Genomic DNA, 24310 nt, shown 5'->3' with positions numbered 1-24310 from the left:
TCAAAATCTGCACGTACGTCATTCTGAACAGTGAAGCTCAAACATTCAAGGAACAAGAAGAAAAACATGTTTTTGACTGAAGAGTAACTTTAATGAGAACCACAATCTTTCCCTAACCTTAACCAAGATAGTAAATTGCCATTAGATTAAACTGATCAAATAGAGACCACTGTACAATGTAACTCTGCCATAACTCATGTCTTTGTGCAACATATACAGTACTAATGTTCAGTTTGATGAAGAACATAAAATGCGGGTGGGTTTGGAAGCGTATCTGGGGAATCCATAAAATATTAGTTTCTGTTTATTTACTCTCACTTGTGTAAGATGTGTACAGAGACCTTCCCACTCAGTGGCCAATTACTGGTCTCTCTCATTGAAGCTACAAGCTCACATATCTTTCCAGCTTTGTAGCCGCTTAATTTAAGGTTTATTTTTCTTTCTCCAAGCCAATTAGAGATGTATGTGGTTTTTAGTATGGATGAATTAAATAATCTCCCTCTCCCGCTCCCCCCCCCCGCTTCTCTCAGCGGGGGTCTGATCGCCGTCCAAGTTTCTTAAATGTCTCTTCAGAGCCTGCGACTTTAACCGTCCAAATCCTCCCCAGCTTTTTTCCACTCCGACCAAAATCTAAATTCAGAGCGGAACGCTGAGCGTAGCTTAAAGCCCGTTGAGACATGCCTCTAAATTTCTGGCAGTCAGATCCTTAATGCTTAAATTAATATTGGCACAAATTATAAACTATTAGCAGCTTTAATCCAAAAATATCCACATTGGTAAATACCCGTCAAAAATATACTGTATACTGGTGAATATTACGTGTGATCCCTCTTTGTCTTCGTTGTCCTGTATTCTTAAAGAGGACCTATCAGGATTATTTTCAGGTTCACACGTGTGTTTCAGGTTTCTAATAGAACATGTTTAAATGCTTTAATGTTCAAAAAACTTAAAATTTTTCTCATACCAGCTATATATGAGTTGGGAGACTGATTTTGTGGACCCACGGAATGTTTCTTTTCTTTTTTTTATACCCAAATAAGCTTTATTCTATTGTAGTGTAGTCAGTTGTGAAACAGAAAATGTTCCCATATACTCAGAACATTCCTCTGGCTGCTCTCAGTGTCATCTAGAACATCTCTTCCACACTTTATACCCTATGACATCACAAGTTTGAGACTTAGCGCTCTAGTTTTTGGATTTGGGAGAGAGTTGTTCATGTTCACATGTATTTCTGGCATGTCTTAGACCATCGCAATAACATGTATGAATTTTGAAAATAGGCGCAGTTCCGCTTTAAGGAAAACCTAAAGGTGTGTGTGTGTGTGTGTGTGTGCGCGTGTATCAGCAGTGGCAGCTACAGTAGATTATCAGCTGCTGTCCTCTGCTAACCTTAGCTGTACCTCAGCCAGCATTACAGTCAGTGACTCCATGCGTATCATACTGGCTGTGTTTGTTTTTCTGACGTGGTTGTAAATAGAGTTCTTGTATGTCCTGTGATATGTGGTTGTCAATCCTAGTGCTGGAAGACTAGATGAAAAAAAAGATACACGGAAATATTCATAGGTTAGGGCAAAAAAAAAGGACAGCATAATGAGGAAATGAAAATAATAAAATAAAAAATGTATCTGGCTGCATGGGATGAAATGAAATGACACCGTGCTGCTAAGAAGACAGAAAAATGAGAGGAGGAGGAGGGAGAGGAAGAAAGGCTGAGCTGTGGGGAATCAGTGTGCGGGGTGATAAAGGAGGACGATGAAAAGGAGTCGGAGTGAATAATTTACAAGATGAGCCAGAAGGGAGCAGACGGAGCAAAAGTGTGTGTTTGTGAGTGGAGGATGCGGGACAAACTCAATAAAGAGGGTGAGATTGTACAGGAGAGAGAGAGAGAGAGAGAGAGAGAGAGAGAGAGAGAGAGAGAGAGAGAGAGAGAGAGAGAGAGGAAATGGGAGGGGGTGTCTGCTGTTGCAGCAGCAGAGTACATTGTTAATCTCTAGGAAGAGGAGTGAAATGAAGCTGCAGAGGATGGTGGGGGGGGTGGTATGAGGAGAGAAATGGATAGGACAACTAGAGGAGAAGTAGGAGGAATAAGGGAATAAGAGAGTCCGTATTTATATTATAGAGGCTGCGAGATTCACTCTTAAGACCCAATTTAGGAGTACAATAGACCCTTGCTAATAAAGAATAAGACAAATTGATCAAGCCATTTACAGCAAAGTGAAGGAGTGACCTTTAGAAGGAACTCACAGGCCGTATTATTAATCACATAATCACATAATAATAATGAAGTTGGGTCACTTCAAAATCTGTGCAGCAGAGAGGCTGAGATATTCAGACTTTTAGTCGCTAGTATGTGTCACATTGACATGGCTGCAGCCTGACAGTGTCTCTTCATTACGGTGCGTATACACACCGAGCACGAAGCAGACTTTTCGATGGCACAGAAAGTCAATGCAAAGAGAAAAACATGTGTGTTTGCGCTGGGCGGTGCGAATGGCGCGAAGGACGGGAATGTGCAAAATTGACATATTTGTGCGAGTTGAAATATTTCAACTTGAGCAAGAAATTTGATTGACGCTGTGTCGTGAAAGCCCATCAGCGTTGAGATTCTCCTGCTGTCGTCACTGACGTTGAATCAGAAATGGAGGAAAAAAAATATTCTGCAGCTGTCTGCGGTCACCCAGAGCTACGATAGTCGGGACGGGACGAAACTCTGTGTATAACTGTATATGTATAAACCACAGACTCTAGATGGTATAAACAACAACTTGCTGCCGTGTTAATGCCTGGATGACTTTATCTTGAGTGTTGATGGAGCAGCTACTATGTCAGCACTGGCACTGATCGATCCAAACTCTATTCGGAAAACAAGCATTTTAAAAGTTGTTGGCTCATTTTGTCATGAGACTGCAGATGTTCAAATTTTGGTGATTCTGAGCACTTTTGACTTCTTGTCCATTTTGGATTTAAAGTTAGTGTTAGTGTGACTTTTTACAGATCGGCATTATTATGTAGTTATTTCGGCATTACTTTTGATCCATTTATTGCAATTAAATCACAGCACTATCTGTTTATTTTGGGTTCATACCGCAGTAGCGACGTGTGGCTTGCTAGATACAGTCAGTGCAACGGCACTGTATGTGAATACAGCTCGCCGTCGGGTGACGTTATGAACCCAGACACAACGGCGTTTGGTTTTCTGACATATCTGAGACTTCCACCACATTTACAAAGCAGCAACAGTGGTTATTTCTTCTGTGGTTGGTGGTGGAAATGGCGGAAAGAAAAGTTGTTGGTATCCATGGAGACAAGCTCCTTCTCCTCCCCACATCATTCAAAATCCACATCCCTAGTTGGCAACACAGGCTTTCTGTTAAAATTGTTGTCGTTCCAAAGTCCAAGCTGAGATAACCCTGATGACATCACTATGACGTTTAAAAGGAGCTTATAAATCCATACCACTCCCCCCGTTAAGCACGGCGGATCACAACTCTTATTCCAACATATCGCACATGCCTACAGAGAGGGAAAGCTCTCTTCATTTAGACGTCTGCATTACTGAGCGTGAGATACAAGACGGAGGAGGATCACAGCTAAAGCGACTGGCTTCTGAATTGTTGCAGTGCGCACATACAGTATAAGCTCAGTTCTCCATTGCATAACAGTGATCACTGCACTACTGTAAACAAGGCAAAATTGAGCATGGCTCACATATCCCCCGCTTGACCCCTACTAAAGTAGGGCCAAAGGTTTTGCCCTTTTTGAACTAATGGAATTAGTCTATTGAGCACAATCTAGCTTGGTATTAGCAAGAATTTTGGGAACCATGCACCCTTTAGTATTAACACTAAACTGTTACTCATTTCCAAATTTAAAAGCTTGTTAAACATCTTTTTGACAACGGAAGAATAAAACTCATCAACAAACAAGCAATCAAACCATATCAGATCCAGCACTAAGTACTAAGTACTTTACTAAGAAGTAAACGGCATTAATAAAGGTCAACACTAATCTAATATAGTGGCGAATGAAGCTAAATATAACCCTGCATTAATAATGCAAAAAAAAGCTTCATAGTACCACTATTTATAGGATCTATCTGCAATAAAATACTCAATTCCATGGAAAGTACTGTCCAGTTTCCAGGGATCCATTCTTGTGATGGTATATTTTTTTTGGTGCTAATATCATGTCATCATTTTATCGTATTACATAATGATGCAGACTCTCTCTCTCTCTCTCTCTCTCTCTCTCTCTCTCTCTCTTAGAGCTGCACAGCACCGGGCTGCAGTATGGAAAAGTATGCTGACCGAGGAAGCATGCTATGGAGACCCATTAGAGTTATACAGTACATTACTGCCAAGCAAGCCGAGCTCCACTCAACATGAGAGCTGTTTGGAAAAAAGGGAAAGTGGCTTCGAGCTGAGTGGATGCTGCCAAGAGGGACACTACATTCAATCAGTGTATGGAGTCTCCTGAGGGACGTAATAAAAGGTAGAGACTGTGCCGTGAAACAGACAACGCAGTCGGACAGAAAACAGCTCTGTGTTATGCACAAATACACTGATTCACAAAGAACGGATTGCGGCCGCTGATAGCACATGAGTTGCACATCACTTGCAACCGCTACCTGCTCAATCTCAAGGTCCGATTCCCAAGTGATAATGCTCTGTAATATATAATGTAATCATATTACAGTGCAAACACACCCATAAAGTTGTGCAGCTGAATGCAATTTGACCTTTTTTTTTGCGTCTGATTGCAATTATCCATCTGGCAAAGTATAAATGTTGTCTTTCCAAAAACACAGTAGGCAGAAAAATGACAGAGAAAAAGAAAAATGAAATGTTCAGACGGCAAGCTACAGGTCCTGACTGACAAGGTGCAGAAGCATTCCTTAAAACTTCAGGCGAGGAATTTAAACATGACTGAGAGAAACCGTATTTGGGATTTAATTGATCACTTGAAAGTCTCAAGTGATCCAAATATTTCTAATTACTCCAGACTATTTGAGTAATCAATTTTCCAAACAGACTTTCAATTATAGGGATATTTATTCACATTTGTCAACAAAGTTATTAAAATAATGATTCTTTTTTCTAATTTGTTCTAATAGAGCATACTCAGAGGCATGACAGTGAATTTCAATAATACTGATTATGATGTACTGGCAAGTCTGGAGAAACACTTTAACAGGAGCTATTAGTGATATTACTCACCTTAAATGCCATTATCATGACGTTGAGCCCTCAAACTATGGAGCATTAGTTTTAAACAGGTATATCATTAAGGAACGGTGAAAATGGTAATTGAAATGAAGTGGCACTGACTCAGGAGTGTAAGACATTATATAATAAATCCCTGGAGTAGATTCATCATGATAATAATGCCCACAGGAAGGCTGACCAGGTCTGTCATTCAACTATAGTTAGTGTCATTTTACTTATGTGTGCTCACCTATACTAAAAATTAAAGTTTAAACAAGTTAAAAAAAAGATTTGTATGTGAAATAGTGTATGACCGTTGCAGTTTAAGTTACAGTCCTTAACAATTAAACAAAGATAAATTGAGTTTCATGTATTTATGAAATAAGTCATTCCTTTGGCAAAGCTTTCAGTCGTGTTGAATTTGTATTTGTTAAACAGTTCCTACACATAGTATATAAAATGTTAATGTCACTTTAAGCCTTTTTGCTCCTGCCGCTAAACTGCTGCGTCCACAACAGGATTAACTGGCGATGAACTTTCCAGAAACGTACGGTTTTCCAAGAAAAAGTCTCTAAATGAGAAAATCAATTGGCTGATCTTGTTTTCCACAAAGCAAATATGATTTTCATGGATTACATTGATCCTCTTACTCTACTGCTGAAACCAAAGAAGCACCCAATCCTCCCTTTTTCTGTGTTGTGCAATCCGTTGTACTGGGTTTTTATATAAGGAACATGTGAATTTTAGGACATTTTCTCCTTCAAAATTCATTTAAATAACAATCCAGTATTGAGACTAAACTGACGACTACATTGACCTACTATACTGTTAAGAACCGTTGTTTGTAGGGCAGCACCGAATAGTTCACAGCTTCAGTCATAACGCTGACAATTGAATCCAAAATCAACATTTGAATGTTGCGCAGCTTTTTTTGCACGTCTATTCATTGTTTAAACCCGGCATTTCTGCACAGTGGCAGATAATAGTGTTGTCAAAAATAACAAAACATCGATACACAGATACTGAATATTTGATATGGTTTCGATACTACTCGGTACTGTGTTATTTCAGTTGATATACCTTAAAACGTATTAAGAACCAATACCCAACCTAATTATAGGTGCATGAATCTGCAGAATCACCAGTTGTATGGGTGGTAAACCAATATCCTTGGCCACCCAAAAATATCTCTTCTCAGTGGCATAAATATCGACGCTACAACCGGTGCGGCGCACCGAGGGCCAGAAGCTGTCAGGGGCCCAAAAATCTCCTTCCTACACCGTGTCCACACTGAATTCACTATATGCACTTCTGTTACGTCATGTAAACAAACCACGTCGGCTACCGATCAGCTATACGCTCGAGATCAGACTGGAGAAGTATTTTATCTCTATCTTATCTATCTTCCTACGTTTGTTCTTTTTAAACAGAAAACCCACGTTTAATATTGTGATATTTACTGGAAATGACAATATAGCCAACAGCAGGTAGGAAACTTTCAGCTCCCTGGCTATCTCCCTCCAGACAGCTGCCACCTTAATTAGGTTTGTATAGTGAAATGAGGAGGTATCGTATAGATAACTCCTCATTTCAACTTCACCGACGAGCTGCTCCCGGTTCATTGAGGCGACAGAACTAAACGGAAACAGCTGGGCGTCTGACAAAAGTTCAGTATGTTAGCCAATGTTATAGTACTTAAATCTTCCCCTAGATGTTAGTTAAATTAACACGACTGCATATATGTTTTCAAGCTCGTGTCAAGCTACACCAAGACATCACAGTCTGTTGTATTACTGCAGAGCAGAGTGACACTGTGTGTGAACCATTTCCCGGCTGGTATAAACTGTTTAAGATGCCTTTTCTGCCGACCTTGAGTTAGATGAGAACAACACCAGTAACCATGGTAACTTTACACATCAAGCACCTCAGAGTGCTTTAAAGACATAAAACATTTAAATGGAAGACGGAAATAGGACTATTATATGTACCTCGGTGTTCCATTGTGGGTTGACTGTGTTGCAGACCACTGCGGAGCGTTTCTCCTGGCCGTGATGTGGCAGCGAGGGGAAGATGCTGTGCTTCCCAGGCTGGATGGAGAGCTTCAGGTAGGGGTCGGGATTGAAGAACATCCCCTTCTTCAAACCAAGCGCCTGGAGGTCTGAAAGAGGTGGACGTGAAAGCAAAGGGTTATGGAATGACACAAAAAAATGTCTGTCCACTTGTTATGATAGAAAACTCTGGCACAGTTTCAGATCGACACATGGCAGGATTTTCATTAGTGACTTGCAGCTGTAGGGTTTATCTATGATGACTGTGGGATAAACTGTACTATTCTTGAGAAAACATTTCTTTGAATTTTAAAAATGAAATGCGTGGATATGCCCTGTTTACATACTGCAAAGCATTATGGGAACTAGAGTTCATAAATTAGATTTTGTCTGAGGGAAAGCCCACAGTGCCAGACATTGAAAACCGCTGGTCTAGAGGATGGAAGTACTCGATATTCTCTTGTAAAACCAAAGGACTGTTGCAATGAATACTATAGACTGTCAACAGAATCAATTGTTATCTCCGCCAGGCGTAAACCTGTAGGGAGATCATGCGTTCTGTCATGTGTGTGTGTATGTATCTGTCTGTCCACGGCTAATCTCACATACTACTGGAGGGTGGGTCAGAACAGGGTCGGACCAGGGTTGATTTCTATGTGAACTTCACGCACCAGGGTCGCTAACAAACGGGCGGGACAAACCTATTCGGTTGCAAATGAGGGCGCACAGTCCGTGATGCAACTGTCACTTGTCGCCGTAGCTCATAAACAAACGGAGCGACAGCAGCAGGAATGTTTTCAGACACACCGGAGATGAACAACGGACGAGAACAACACGGATGTGTGGCGAGACATCGAGGTGCGGGAGCTGCTGGCCGTTCGCGGTGAGGAAGAAAAAAGCGGTAGATGACGGGACGGTGAGGGACAACGTAGTGTAACGTTAAACGAACACAACAAGGTTGCTGAATGAGAGAGACATCCGTCGTTACGTTACACGGAAACACGCCGACCACCTCACGGTACCGCCAGCTACGAGCGCATCTGTTTTTAAAGCGAGTTTCCACATCTTCTATTTGTAACGTTACCTTTTTAAACTTTTTATCTTTCAAAATAAACCTGCTAAAAGATCCATCTGTTCCCTGTTTCATCCGTCATAAAGTAATAAACCCAGTCCCGGCTCATTACATTATCGAGCTATTTGCAAACTTAATGAAATATAAACTCATTTAATTATGTTTGGAAGAGCTCTTGACTCAGCTACAGACTATATACCCTATGACATCATCAAGTTTTCAGACTCACTTCTCTGGTTTCTGGCTTCGAGAGAGAAAGTAGCTCATGTTCACTAATATTGATTGAACTTTCCCGAGCCATGGACATAACATATTGGAATTCTGAAATTAGGTGGTGTTCCCCTTTAAAGTAGTAAATGTCAGAGTTAATCAGTTTGGCTGGCATTGATTTTTGAGCATACCACCGCTTTCAGAGAGACACCGTTAAAACAACAGACATTACTACAGAGAGCTGCAGGTCAAATGAGGACAGAGTGTGTCTGAATGTTGGAGGAAAGCAATACAGGAACGGATGGAAAGAAAAACGCACATGTTTGTTGGCATCCTACCTGACAAGGAAAAGTTGATGAGTCTCCTGTTGCCCAGTCCATGGTTGACTTCAGGACTAACTACTGGCTTTAATACCTGAGGACACAGACAGAAACGGACAGTCAAGACATGTCCTCACATGAGAAGAACATGGAAACACACTCAAGTCGTCCTTCTCTTCTACATCAGCGTCTTTTCCTCCTTCGCTGTAAGATAAAACTTTAATGATGCCCATGAGGAAAGTGGGTCACGTAGGCAAATAACGGAATAACAGTCACACATGACACATCAATGAAATCATGTTACGTCTGAGACCTTCGTGTTTAGATAGAGACGAAACGTCCAGTCTCATTTCAGCCGGGGCTTTTGTAAAGCTCCGTTTTCAGTCAGGCCTGACAGCGTCCTGCGATCAATACTCTGTCTTCATTATCCTGACATTGATTGTGCAGCCAGGAAGAGGAGGAGCATGGGGGATGGTGAGAGAGAGAGACAGAAGAGGAAGTGGAGGAGTGTAAATACTGCTGGGATGCGTCAGCTCTGCCGTACAGTGGAAATGTTTGGCTTGATATTCCCTGAATACTGAGCCCAGTCAAATATGAGCAGGCAAAAAAAATCAACAGAAATGATGGGTGAGACGTCTTAGAGGTTACCCAATGAATTATTAAAGTCACAGGGACATTGCACATAGTCATAGTCTTGAGTTTCACAAATTCTGGATTCTTCCTTCTGGATATTTTTAACGTCTGTAAATACACACATTTTAGGATGTAACTAAAATAAGCCTTACCAGTTTTAAGGCTGTGAAAGTAAATAAATAGTAAAGAGTCTTTAAGATGGCATTAAAGGATTAGATAACGTGGAATGAAACCAACATTTATCACCACTATTGGACCTCATTCACAGGCATTAAATTATCTTTCTTCCTTCTTGGTTTGGAGCAAGACTAATGGTGCGTTCACACCAAGAGCGAAGCAAACTTTTACATACAAAATCAATGCAAAGAGGCGAATAGACAAAATTTGTGCCGGGCAGAGAAAAAAAATTGGATATTCACTGAGATTAAAGTGGTAAATTTATGAGAAAGAAATCCAAAATTTATTAAGTCATATATTTCGAGAAAAATAAATGTTTGTTTTATTCAAGAAACTACATCGCTTCACTTTGCAAGGCTGAATCAACCTCATCACTCCACAGACACCACCGTTAAACACTGAATTAACGTGAGTCACCGAGTGCCAAATATATTCACCATATTAGTATTTATTTATGTTCATAAAAGAACACAGAAAGAACATGAAAGAAAACATGTGTATATATCTTTCAGGACCTTTCGCATCGCTCAGCTCAGAGGCCGTCCTCACCATATGAACTCTACTTTAGGAGCAACGAAATTCATACAGCGGATGGCGTTACCAGTGTAACAGTAGCGTCTGTGGTGTGATGAGTTTGATCCAACCTTACAAAGCGATTTGGTTCCTTGACAAAAAAAAAACAATTTTTTCTCGGAAATTTGTGACTTTGTAACCTCAGTGAATATTCAAGTTTTTTTCTCCTAAATTTGCAGATTTAATGTCAGGGAATATTCATCTTTTTTCTCATAAATCTGTTTTTTCTTGTAAATTTGCAAATTTTATCTCAGAGAATATTCAAGTTTTTTTCCTGTAAATTTGCCAATTTAATCTCAGAGAACATTACATTTTTTTTCTCTTAAAAGTGAGTTTTTTCTTGTAAATTCGCGAATTTAATCTCAGAGAATATTCATGTTTTTTTCTTTTAAATGTGAGTTTTTTCTCGTAAATTTGCCACATTAATCTCGAGAATATCCAAGTTTTTTTTCTTTTAAATTTACGACTTTAATCAAAATTTTTCCTCAGATTATTACCCCCCTCCCAAAGCTCTCTAATTTCGCAAATATCCATACCAAAAACAGCAAAGACTTCACAGTCTGGCCAGTGGTTGATGAGATACTTTACAATGTTGAACGAACAAACAAACAGAGTGACAAACTGGCCAATAGAGACATCGTCACTCTGGTAATTAACTATACAAAAAGGACGGATTGATTTTGGCATTGATGTGGCATATGAAATGGAGACAGTATAGGAACATGTAAACCAGCCAGTGTGTCACAGTCTTCCTAAATACAGCAGTGACACTGTATGAGCTCTCAATGCTTATGCAACTGGCTGGGAACAAAAAAAAACAAACTGGCAGTAGAAACAAAAAGATACAGGGATAAAGGAAATGACAGATGTTTGGACCAATTAATTTTAATGAGATGCTAATCTGCCTTTTCTGAGTACAGTCAGAGAGACGAGTGCCAGCGCGGGTCTCCTCGATGATTCTAATCTCACAGATGAACCAAATGACAGCTTCATCCGTCTGCAACACACTTTATATAATCTACCACCCGACTGCAGACAGTAGAGGAAGACCAACTACTCAGCTGCTTTGAAACATATAAGAGGAACAGTATGTAGAATTCATGAGCGTCCTTTAAGAGTTGCAGGGATCTTAAATGATGTAAGAAGAGATAGATTTTACACAATAAAAGCACCCCTCCTCCCAACCATGACGAGCCTGAAAGAGACAAAGTGGATCCCCATCCGATGACAGGTCAGAGACACCAAGGCTCCAAACTCTGGCCGAGTGTGTGTGTGAGATATTTTAATACATCCCAGAGAAGCTGGGTGATCTAACTCAGTTAGAGTGGAAGTGTAGGGGAGGTTATATCAGCTCAGTGTTGAGAGTAGGTCTGATAGGTCGGGGTGGTTTGTTACATGCCATCATTTAGTAAAAGCAAATGATGCTCAGCTAAGCTCCAGGAGCAGTTTCCTGGACACCACTGAAGTACTGGAGACCAACCCCAACTGATGCCAGGATTACTGAATGGCAGAACCAGTGGAACAGCCTTGGCAACCAGACAACCCACTGGATGGAGAGAGGCATCACCCCAGGTGAATGCCTCGCTACCGGCCACGATGAAACCTTGGGCTGTCTGGAAAAAACACTGAACCGCCTGCGGGCTGGTGAAGGATGCTGCAAGGTGTCCATGAAGAAATGGAAAATAACAACTTCCGATGCATGTGTGTGTGTGGCGAATCCCAAACCAATGTACCAAAGATGACCTGGCCGAACCAAATGCCGCTGCGCTCGCCTGCGCCAACCACTGGAAAGACGTGGTACAGAAGATGGCTGGACACGAGGAAGAAGAAGAAGTAAAAGCAAAGCTCTTCTTCAAACTTCCCAATAGAAATATAATGTTAGTCTAGGGTTAGCATTGTTGGAATATCAGCTGAACAATCGATGGAATGACAAATCACAGTCTAAACCTCTCAAATCTAACCACTGAGTAGACAGCAGAGGGCCCAAAGACAAACAGCTTCCCAAAATATTTAGAGCCCAATTGCACTGCGCTTTTCTGGTCTGGAAAACAAATTCAAAGTCGAAGGAGATTTGGTAGAAGAAGTGGTTCCAACAGTAATAATAACCATTAAAGCAGAGGCTGTGGAGAGAGTTTCCAGCTTCAGGAGTCACCATCTCAGAGGACCTCTCCCGGGCTGTCAACACCTCAATGGTAGTATAGGCAAAGCACAGCAATGCCTCGACTTTCTGTGGAGGCTAAGAAGAGCTAACCTCATGACAACAGCACAGGACATTGTTGGCAATGGACTGCCATCACTTGACAACCTTGACAACACTCGCTGTATGAGAAGGGCCAAAAACATCATGAAGGACATCCCTCATCCCGGACACAAAACCTGTTTAAGCTCCTCCCGTCAGGCAGGCGCTTCAGATCAATCGGCACAAACAGACTGATTAAAAAATTGATTTTCTCCCAACTGCCATAAACCTCCTGAACTCTGACATCTCCTCTGTCTGAGATGAACACGTGTAATAAGACCTGTCGGAATGTGCAATACTAATCATGTATGAATTTACTGTCACAAACGTGAACTGTTTACAGACATGTGCAATAACAATATGTTGGACACTATTGTGAAATAATTATCTGATGGACACTTTGTACAAGAATCTGGCATCTCGCCAATGTACATATGGTATTTTTATATTGTATTATTTTTTTAATATTTATATTGTATTATCTCTTTTTATATTGTATCATCTTCTCATTAGCACCTATGGGACTGTCACAATCTAATTTAGTTGCAATACAGAATGACAATAAAGGGCTTGAATCTTGAATCTTGAATCGTGTTATGCAACACTGTGGGGACATCGACTAAATGGAAGTTTGAATCATTTAATCCTTCTTCTTTTGAGGACAAAACAATTTCAAGTATATATAATACATTTTGTGTCTGAATTAACAAAGTTAACACAATAACGCAAAAGAAATACTAGCCTTTTCATACTTGCTTGTCGCAAACGAGGATAAATAACGCTCCAAACCTACGCTAAATTTTGGCGAGGAAAAACTGTCATGGCCATTTTCAAAGGGGTCCCTTGACCTCTAACCTCAAGATATGTGAATGAAAATGGGTTCTATGGGTACCCACGAGTCTCCCCTTTACAGACATGCCCACTTTATGATAATCACATGCAGTTTTGGGAGCAAGTCATAAGCAAGTCAGCACACTGACACAGTTTGCAATGTAGCATATTTGTCATGCTAAATGCAGTACCTGTGAGGGTTTCTGGACAATATTTGTCATTGTTTTGTGTTGTTAATTGATTTCCAATAAAAAATATATACCTACATTTACATAAAGCAGCATATTTGCCCACTCCCATGTTGATAAGAGTATTAAATACTTAATCTCCATTTAAGGTACATTTTGAACAGACAAAAAATGTGTGATTAATTTGTGATTAATCACGATTAAATAGTTGTAATCGATTGACAGCCCTAATCCAAACGAAATGAAAACTAATATGAGAAAAAAATCAATATAACAAACTTTACAAACTTTTGAACGGCAGTGTATATCAGCAAAATGATGGATCGGACCAATCAACACTATATTACAGGTTAGAGGCTATATTCAATGACATACTACTAAATAAATTCCGCACACCACCACCAGTCATCATATTTTATAAGCAAATATCAACCGACTGAGTGATATTACACTTCAACTAGACAGTAAGCAGATTCAGAAGCATGTGTGTCTCAAGATGCCGCGAGAAAATGAAGGCAGAGGCAGATTGACTGAATGAGCTGTCACCAGCATGTGAGTAAGGAAAGAGAAAGACGCGGACGGAGTGAATATTTATGGTTACCCAGGCTATCCAGCTGAGCCTCGTCCTCCTCCCGCTCCTCCTCTCAGGACGACTGGGAGACAGCAGTCCCAGCTGGAGACACATGCCGTCCATCACACCCATATAAATCAAGCGCTGTGTCTTCTCTGTCTAGAATAAACGTCACATCTCCCTCCGCTGCTTTCCTGTCCATCCATCTCCTCGTTTCTCCACCGCGTCGTGTCGGCCTCCAGCTGTTTGAACCTGCTGCTTTCCAACCCCTCGCCTCCGAAAACATGAATGGCTTACCTGGAGGGGGGACTCTTCTCCTATCTCTACTCCTCCCTCCCTCCCTCCCCCCTCCCTCCCTTCCTGTCTCCTGTCCTATGGCAGTTATTTTTATTCGTTTGTCCTCAGGAAGCAAGCACAGATCAGGTTCTGGGTCCATCAGCATTTCCAGGGGCCCACAGCAGCAGAATGGGAAGCCAAACACTGAAACCCAATCACCCAGCTGGACACCCTCCTGATAACAGGGTCTGGCTGATATGGGCTTTAGAAGGGCAATGACAATATTGATATGCTGATCGGTAATATTTGGTACTATACTGCTCAAAAGATTTTCATCTGAAGATTTTCAAGTGGAAATTTATCACGTGACCACAGTAGGGATGTCACGAGAACCAGTGCTTTGGGACCAAGTCAATGCCAAAACTCTCGATTAGTTGTCAACTATCAAATTAATCGCAGACAATTTTGATAATCGATTAAAGTGGCAGTAGTCAGTATATTTTTGGCATCATTGGGCAAAAATCCCATAATAACCTTTCAGCATATTGAAATTCAAGTGTTCTGAGAGAAAATTAGACTTCTGCACCTCCTCATGGCTCTGTTTTCAGGCTTTAGAAAATCTAGCCCGTAACGGGAGACTTTGACCAATCACAGGTCATTTCAGAGAGAGAGAGCGCTCTTATTGGCTGTGCTCCGGTCATGTGACTGGAACGTGGCGTTCCTTCACCAGATTTCACAATGGCGGCGGCGTCACAAACTTTCCCATTTTACAGCTAAACCGTGCACTACAAGATGATTCTGAAAACATCTGAGGAGAGAAATAGTCATCAACGTAACATAATATTGATTCATATTTGATCAGCGCTGCCTAGTTTGACCGTTTGGTCGGAGTTCGTGAGTGATTGACAGCCGGCTCTCATAGACGGCAGATGGACAGCAGACCTCAGATCAGCTCTTACTGCTTGTTTTCCTCCGGTCTGTGAAATCTTGCAGATGCTGTTAGGAGAACCGCAGGACACCGGAGGACATCGGAGGCACATGATTTATTTCAGGTTACCTGTTTCATGAACTACTGTCACAATACAGCGACCGTCTTATAAAAATAACTTTTTTTAATCATATTGGCTCCAATCTCGCCTACTTCAGCTTTAATTGGTTTAAGTAATTTAAAAAAAAGAAGTCTAAATTCTCTGATTCCAGCTTCTTAAATGTGAATATTTTTCTGGTACTCCTCTATGACAATAAACTGAATATCTTTGAGTTGTGGACAAAACAAGACATTTGAGGATGTCATCTTGGGCTTTGGGAAACACTGATCGACATTTTTCACCATTTTCTGTCATTCTATAGACCAAACAACTAATCGATTAATCAATAAAATAATCGACAATGAAAATAATTGTTAGCTGCAGCCTTAGTACTCGTTTTTCTCCAGTACCGCAGGTACCTGGGTACCGGGGATCAGGGATCAGGGATCAGGGCTTGAGACTAATGTTGTCCCATCGTCCTGGGGAGGGCTGTAGTACTCAAATCTAGTCTCAGTATCGAGTCCACTTTTTTGAAGTCTTGCACTTTGTCTTGGACTCATTCCTTGTTGGCCTCAGACTTGTCTTGATCTCGGGCTCGGCTATTGAGAACTGGTCAAGTTATTCCTGGCTTCTGATTTCAGTTGTACTGAACGTTGCCTGATTCTAACAGTGTTTCCCCTACACAGTATGCATTCAACAGCAGTGCAGTGCTGCTACTAAAAATATCCCTGAATACAATTTGGTTATCCTGATTTATTACACGGCTGTGATGAATACTCGATTGTGATTGGTCAATCACTGCGTTCTGTGGTCTGTGATTTCTGTACACCGTTGCTATGTATAACAGACCGTTGCTATGGGCTCTGATGTCGGACTCTGGCGGACCGTTTTTGCGTCAAATTATAGATTTTTTCAGTAAGTAGCCGTGTAATAAGCGGGATAATGTACAATGACCGGCTCGCTGTATATTATCCCTTACATAATAAACTTCTTTTAGTTGTAGGTCAAATTATCAAAATATGCACTGATGTTTGACAAGCACTGCATTACATGAAGGTGATACATTACTGCACTTCATCTCATAACCTGTGGGAATTATGGGTTCATCCGACATGGCTGGAGACATCCCACAGCAACCAGGATGGTTGTGACCAAAGCCACAGTAGTGAATGACATCATCAGCCCTCGTATGGTACACCACAATTTGAATTCCCATGTAAAAGCTCATTAATATCACTTGTTAGTGGTAACACTCTCCACAAATCAACTACAGCTCATTACTTACACTTACACCACTTTTATTTACTTTTTCTCAAGGGCCAGTGCTGTGTATACAACAATGATATATGTCTAGAAGGGAACCAGCAAACTGTGGAAACTCTTGTGAAATAATAGAATAATAATACTAATAAAAGAAAGTAAAAGTACTTTTAAAAATAAAAAGATGTAAAATATTTCAGCAATATTTAACTTCTCTCAGCCACGTATCGTCCTTTCAGAGACACTGAGCAGGTTATCTTGCTGAGCTCTACGTTCATATACATTTCTGTACATCTGATGCTGTATCTGAAGTGTTAAGAAGATTAGCTTCAATTCTTTGAAACCTCCCTCAAAGAGCAGAGCCTTTTCCTGCAAAATCTAACTGTATAACCTTTTTTCCAATGTAGAGTTCATCAGAGGCGTAGCTGCAGCGTAGCTACTTCAGGAGTAGCTCGTACCCGGGGAAGCTACAATTTCAAAGTAGCTTCCTCAACGCTAATGTTGATTAACATGACTGACAGAAGTGAAGAGAGACTAAAAGACTGGGCTGCCATTCAACAGACACAAGATACTGAGTGAAAAGCCCCATAGATCTCAGAAAGCTGCATAGGTCAAAATAAAGAGACTTACCGGTGGAGAAACTTTCTTTATGGTGATGCTGGGTGTGGTGGCCCTCAGAGCTCCGGTGACACCGTGGTAGTACCTGAAGCAGACCCGGGTCTCAGCTGAGGAGGACACACAGATGAGTGGGAACGGGAGGTGGCAATGATGCAGAGAAAATGAATCAAGAATTAGTTTCCTTTCACCAACACTGAATCCTACTCCACATTGTCTTTTTTTTTTTAACCTGAATTTTAAACAAAAAACAAAAAATCTGATGACTGATGATTTTATTTCCCAAAAGGATATATTTTTAAAAAACGGGTCTTGTGGTTTTCCATTTGTATACATCCGAGTTTCTAGCAATGACTTCATGAGTGACGTCCCACGTAATCATGTTCATTTGAGTTGCATTGATGAGCGTTGGGAATAACTATACAGTGAATCTACGTATATACAGTTATGTACAGGTAGCCGATGTAAATTGGTAAAAATTATAAAAATGGTTTAATTACAGATATTCTGTTTCTTCTGTTTTCTATTGTTTTATTTGTAGTGCGTCAAATAAAATGTCTCATTAGGAACCGACAAGTTTTGTGCGTCGCATGCAGCGGTGTACCAGCTGCAGTGTGTGAGCACAATAGACAACTGAGTCCCCAGTTCATTTATATTGTATGTTGAAAGGAGTTAACGGACTCAATAAATAAAAAGTAAAAAAAAAATGAGATGTTCTGACATGTCCTTAGTGGCTTTTCAAAGATTCAAAGGACTAATTAAAATTTGAAATCTTTAATGTATTAATGCTGACTATATAATATCATATTATATTTCACATGTTGCTTGTAATGTGACCGTAGCATTACTGTCTCACAATCTGTTGTCATCTATAGTACTTTTTTAATTTATTTTTTTAATCATGATTATTATTATTTAATGCATTTGAATTCATTTTCTACTCACTTATTTACTTACCATTAATATTATTATTTATGTATTTTTTGTTATTTTCTCTTATTGTTTGACTGTTTCTACTTGCTTTTATTGTATTACTTTGTTAATGTTTTTTAAATTTTTAGTTCTTTTATTATTTTTGTATTTATTTATTAATAAATATATAAATAAAACATTTTCTTCCTTCTCCCCCCTCCCCTCACGTAAAAACACTGTTTTTGGATTTGCATAGGATGATTATGTTATGGCAAGTTCTTTGTCTTATTTTCATTCATATTGTATGATGAAACAAGTTTATATTTTGGAGAACAATGTACATGTTTGGATTAACGGACTTAATATATATATATATGTATTTTAAAAGAAATCAAGATGTTCTGACATGTCCTTAGTGGCTTTTCAAAGATTCATAGGACTAATTCAAATTTGAAATATATATAATTTATTAACTATATAATTAATTATATATACATATATATTTATATATTAACTATATAATTTAAAATTATAATCCACATGTTTTTAGTTTAATAGTAGTATAGTATTAATAGTTTAATAGTTTAATCAGTTAAATCCTCACTCACTCATCTTCAACCGCTTATCCAGGGTCGGGTCGCGGGGGCCAGTTAAATCCTATATAAAAATTAATTTATCAAGAAATTAGGGGTGGAGGAGAATAACTGAACCTTCTTATGATATATAACTGAACCTTCTTATGATATATTCAAATTATTAGTCATCAGTGATAGCTGATATCTATCATTTGTGGGACTCAATAGTATCTCGGAAAATAGGGGAAGTAGAGCAAAAGCAAAAGGCCTTGGGGGGATACGAGGAGATTAAGGTCATAGTAAAGCTCCATGTTTTTCTGCTTGTTTGGCCAGACACACTCAGATGATTTGACAAGAAGACACAACAACACTGCATGCTAGTGATTGAATGTACACGAGTGTGCCTGCTGTTTGCACGGCCTTAAATGGTTTGATAACACTCGCATTGTGAAAAAGGTTAAAGTTCTCAGTTTAAGCACTCTTTAAAAGGAGAACAAGGAGCAAGGCCATACAGAAAACCTCATTAGAAAACACCGGGAAGGGTCACACAGACAGGGACCTTATTACTGTACACGCTGGTGACAAAATGAAGTGTACTAAATGTATCCACAAATATAGCCACAGTATGAACAGTGCAAGACATGATTGCAGCTTAGTTAGCTGCTTTTAGTCATTAAAGGTAATAATCACTGCAACAATTACAGCACAGGGCCAGCCTGTCTCCTATAAATCACATTTACTGAATTGTTTTCCCAATTACAATGGTGTAGTACGGCCATTGTAGGTAAAAAAAAAAAAATAATTACAGAACTCTCACACAATGTCGGTCTATCAATCGGTCAATCCACTAGATTAATCGCAAATGAATCACTATCTGTTCAAAATGTACCTTAAAGGGAGATTTGTCAAGTATTTAATACTCTTATCAACATGGGAGTGGGAAAATATGCTTTCTTTATACAAATCTATGTATATATTTAGTATCGGAAATTAATTAACAACACAAAACAATGACAAATATTGTCCAGAAACCCTCACAGGTACTGCATTTAGCATAAAAAATATGCTCCAATCATAACATGGCAAACTGCAGCCCAACACGCAACAACAGCTGTCATTGTGTCAGTGTGCTGACTTGACTAGGACTTGCCCCAAACTGCATGTGATTATCATAAAGTGGGCATGTCTGTAAAGGGGAGACTTGTGGGTACCCATAGAACCCATTTACATTCACATATCTTGAGGTCAGAGGTCAAGGGACCCCTTTGAAAATGGCCATGCCAGTTTTTCCACGCCAAAATTTAGCGCAAGTTTTGTAGCATTATTTAGTCTCCTTCTCGACAAGCTAGTATGACATGGTTGGTACCAATGGATTCATTAGGTTTTCTTGGTTCATATGATGCCAGTATCTTCACTCTAGCTTTAAAACTGAGAGCGCTACAACTTCTGAAAGATCGATTGTGTTAATGCGTTAAAGAAATTAGTGGCTTTAAAACAAATTTGCGTTATTAATGCGTTATTATCGAGTTAACTTTGACAACCCTAATTTGTATTAGTATTAGTAGCAGCAGTATTGTGGGCTTTTCCATGCTGAAAAAAAACACAAGTATGAATACTGGGAACAGTTTATAATAACAGCCTCAGCCCTATAAAGCCTGCAGCTTTGGAAAAAGCCTCCTCCACCTGTGATATAGAGGCTGGTGTTGCTAAATGGAAACACCTGGACGGCTTTACACTGATAAATGTATTCTGTTTCCACGTAGTCTCTCTCACTCATACACACAATTCCCCATGTCCCTAAACGCAGAGATTGTGCACCATTTGTGACCGTCTCCCTGCACCCATCCTCCCCCCTCCCCCCACCCCCCTCTCCCTGCCTCTAATGATGTGCCTCTGTAAGCAACCCTGTTACTGTTCCAGAGACTGCTGCTGCTGCAGCATTATCTGGGCTTACAGGAGCAATCCACTACAGAAAACACCACGGTGAAGACGATTTGGCACTAAAACTGGAGACAAGTAGTGAATGTACCTTAATGACCACTTATATTGGACGACATACTGTCTACAAATAAGGTTGCTTTCACACTTTAAACCTGTTTGGTACAGTTCAAACTGAACTCTTCTGTGTTTGCCTGTTTGGTTCAGTAGACCAAGGATATGTGATAGTAGCTACAGTATGTGACATTTGTGAGTGAATTCAAAAGCATAAACCAGCGTTCATTGATTCTGTGGTCACTTGGACAACAAGTTCTAAACACATGACAGATTATCACCTTATAAAATTGTTATGGCTAAGCAAACGATATGAATAAGCTAAGCATACACTGATGTGACAGGCTGCATTTGGTAGAACCTGGCTGAAAAAATTTAATTTTAATTGGTTTAACGGTACAAATATAGGCTATTTATTGAGCTGATTTGAATGAAAAACAAAAAAAAAAAGCCGAGAGTTTGTGTTACTTACGGTCACTGATGTTGGAGCTACAGTCAATTTTCCAAACGATCTGTCCCTTGTGAGATCCGTTGATGCCTCGGTTCTTGTAGTCCAGGAAGTTCTCAGACAAAGACTCATCTGGAAAGAAGTACAACTGTTTAAATCACACCGCTACTCCAACCCTCCAGAATTCTTTGAAGAAGTCATTTTTATATTCCATTTCCCATTACACTTAACATTACCGTAATATAAACTGCAATTGATTCTCCATGTAGAAATACCATTGATTCCCTACCAATTACAGGTGTGCTATATCATATCATAACACAGGTATGAATCTTAACCCATTTGTGCCCCAAGACTATGTTTAGTTTTCTGATTGGTCAAAAGTCTTGAAATTTGGTACAGACATACTTTGGACACGTATCTAACAGTAGAATTTTTCAGTAGAAAACTCTAAAATTGTGTTTATTTAACGTTTTCCATATGAAATATATTTTTTGCACGGCATTTATATGTGCAACAACTTGTTATGAGTTCATAGATACCAAATACTTAATTGTTCTCCTTGTACTTTCTGAGATACAGCAATTTTATTAACATACTATATTTAATTTTTGGGTACATGGCACTATTGTTTTTTTTCCAAAAATGGTAGAAAATTCTCTAAAATAAGCAGTAAAAATGTATGAATTTGTATTATTTTCAGTACGCATGTTCGAGGGGCTCATATCAACATATTCCATATAAATACAAGTTGCACAGAACTATAATATGTCATACAGCAGGTGAAAACATTTGCTTGAGGTGCTTTTAATACAACTCAGAACTTGATATTTTTGAGATAACTACGGACTCTCAAATACATATAATAATAATAATAAAAATTGTATTTATATAGCACTTTTCAAAACAAGGTTAAAAAGTGCTTTCCAATAAAAGCATGATTAAAATAATTAACACCCAGAACTTAAAATCTAAACAAAATAAAATCACATAAATAGTTACAACACTGTACCATCAGTTTTAAGAAAAAGCCATAATATCAAAGTGAATCTTAAGAAGAGATTTAAAGGAAGATACTGAGTTTGCCTGCCAGAGGATCTCAAACATCGATCAGGCTCATGGGGAGTCAGCAAATCACAGATATACAGTAGGCAGGAGCCAGAACATTCAAGGCTTCAAAAACAAGCAGTAAAATCTGAAAATCAATTCTAAAACTCACAGGTGACCAGTGAAGGGCAGCAAGGATTGGTGTGATGTGATCGCTTCTCTACAGTATATAGTACGATAAGAAGAAATTCACTTTTCAAAGGAACAAATGGGTTTATGTGATAAAAATGTGTCATATCCCACTATTAAGGTTATTGTGTTGTGTTGATGTATTTACATTGTGACTACGTACAGCAGAAACACGATGACAGGATGTCACGTTGCTGCTGAGTTTCAACAATGTAACAACTTTGTAGGATCCAAAATGTGTATTTAGTTCTTTATTATTATTTGTTTAGGATGCAAACATTCTTCATGGTTACATTTATCATTATCATTTCCGGGGTGTGGTTTCACTTTATTTGACCTGTTCACTGGGATTTGAGACAAAGAGGGTGAGTTAGGCTCCGAAATTTTCTGTTGACCTTCGGGTCCTACTTCAGTTTTTTTATATAACAGTTGTTGCTTGTAATTCTTTAAGTTTAATAAACACACATCTGGACTAGGTATGGATTGTACGCGTCAAACACAATGAAGAGCCTACTTTAGCCTCTTAGCAGCTTTTTGATTGATAGTAGTCGCTACAAACATCAATCGCGAGAACATCAAGAGCAGAGGCGCTGTACACCACATACTCCGTCATCTAGTGAATATATTGACTTTGAGATGGGTCGCGTCAGGATCTGATTCAGCTCAGGGGACAATGATTGATCGTTAATGACATCACACGCTTGCATTTCAGTGATAAATCAGAGCAACGCGTCGCAGAGAATAATACATTCTGGGTTTTTACAAGTTGGGATGAGTAGAGACTAACTGTGCAGTCAATCCCAATCCATGTTTGAGGGAAAAAGTCCCAGCACAAGCAGATGGCTGTCAGTCAAACGTTTGTTCAATAATCATCAGCTGGACACATTTTACTCTTTTATCATCTCATTTTATATCATATCTCACTTACCAACAAGATACATGCCGATCCAGTCTCCGGCGTCCACTTCCTCCTTGATGTCCCACGTGATCACCAGGTCGTCAGACTGGCCTATGGTGTAGTGGGAGGAGCTGATGGTGAGGGTGGAGCGAGCGTCCGGGGAGACCAGATCGGTGTCGCTGGTGGACCGCGACAGCCCCAGCATGAACTCCTCCTGGGTCAGACCGTTGACGGCATAGGAGTCCGGCCCGTAGCTGTGTCGAACCGCATCCTTGCAGCGCTGGCGGGTCTGGCTGCTGCGGGTCGGGGAGGCCATGGCCGCCAGGCCCAGGAACCGGTTCTGGTACAAGTTCTGCAGGGAAATACACAGCATGGAATTATTACCTCAGCCAAGGCCGAAGGCCTAGGAAGGAGGTTATGTTTTCACCGGCGTTGGTTTGTTGGTTTGTTTTTTTGTCCGTTAGCAGGATTACTCCAAAAGTCTGCGATGGATTTGAATGACATTTTTTGGAGGGGTGGAGTGTGGCACAAGATTTTGGTGGCGATCCGGATCATGGTCCGGATTCAGGATTTTTTTTAAGGATTCCTATCAGCCAGAACGTTAAGACCTCTGGGTATAACACACACGCGCACTGTAACTAATGAAGCGTTGATGACGCGTCACCCTGCCTCTTTCCTTCTGCCTGCAGAGAGAGGGACAGCGAGAGAGCGAGGGGTGGAGGGAGGGGGGGACAACTGTAGATTCTGCGTTTTTTATATTAAACTCGTTGAAATTACAGTTGAGTTCGACCAAAGCACACTTGGTGATTGTTGGAAAGAGTAACGACGACGGTTTAGGTGAGTTTTATTTTGTTTCTGTCCAGTTTGAATGAAGTGTTTTACGCTGCTCCGCTGCGTACAGCTGATCTCAACATAAACAAAAATACACGTGGATGATGGTGTAAGCTGCACGGAGAGGGGGGGGCATTCGTCCTCGTGCAGCTTGGCGGAGGTCTGCGCTCTCC

The 24310-nt window shown here is 40.0% G+C and overlaps 1 protein-coding gene across 4 annotated transcripts in view; it reads right to left on the bottom strand.

Moving 5' to 3' along the window:
• Positions 1 to 24310, bottom strand: part of LOC119480602 (E3 ubiquitin-protein ligase HECW1) — an 85979-nt gene that overhangs the window by 50933 nt on the left and 10736 nt on the right. For all 4 annotated transcript variants that reach the window (XR_005204965.1, XM_037757035.1, XM_037757034.1 and 1 more), the window contains 5 exons: positions 23337 to 23658; positions 21197 to 21304; positions 17261 to 17355; positions 8873 to 8948; positions 7193 to 7362 (listed from right to left, as the gene is read on the bottom strand). Coding sequence is in view for 3 of the 4 variants with exons in the window: in XM_037757035.1 (XP_037612963.1) it covers positions 7193 to 7362; positions 8873 to 8948; positions 17261 to 17355; positions 21197 to 21304; positions 23337 to 23658 (771 nt within the window). In the remaining variant the exon portion in view is untranslated. The remainder of the gene's footprint in view (positions 1 to 7192; positions 7363 to 8872; positions 8949 to 17260; positions 17356 to 21196; positions 21305 to 23336; positions 23659 to 24310) is intronic.

The sequence above is a fragment of the Sebastes umbrosus genome, chromosome 21 (genome assembly GCF_015220745.1).
Source record: "Sebastes umbrosus isolate fSebUmb1 chromosome 21, fSebUmb1.pri, whole genome shotgun sequence".
NCBI lineage: Eukaryota > Metazoa > Chordata > Actinopteri > Perciformes > Sebastidae > Sebastes > Sebastes umbrosus.
Note: the sequence above shows the minus strand (reverse complement) of the source record. Positions and strands in the feature narration are given on the sequence as shown.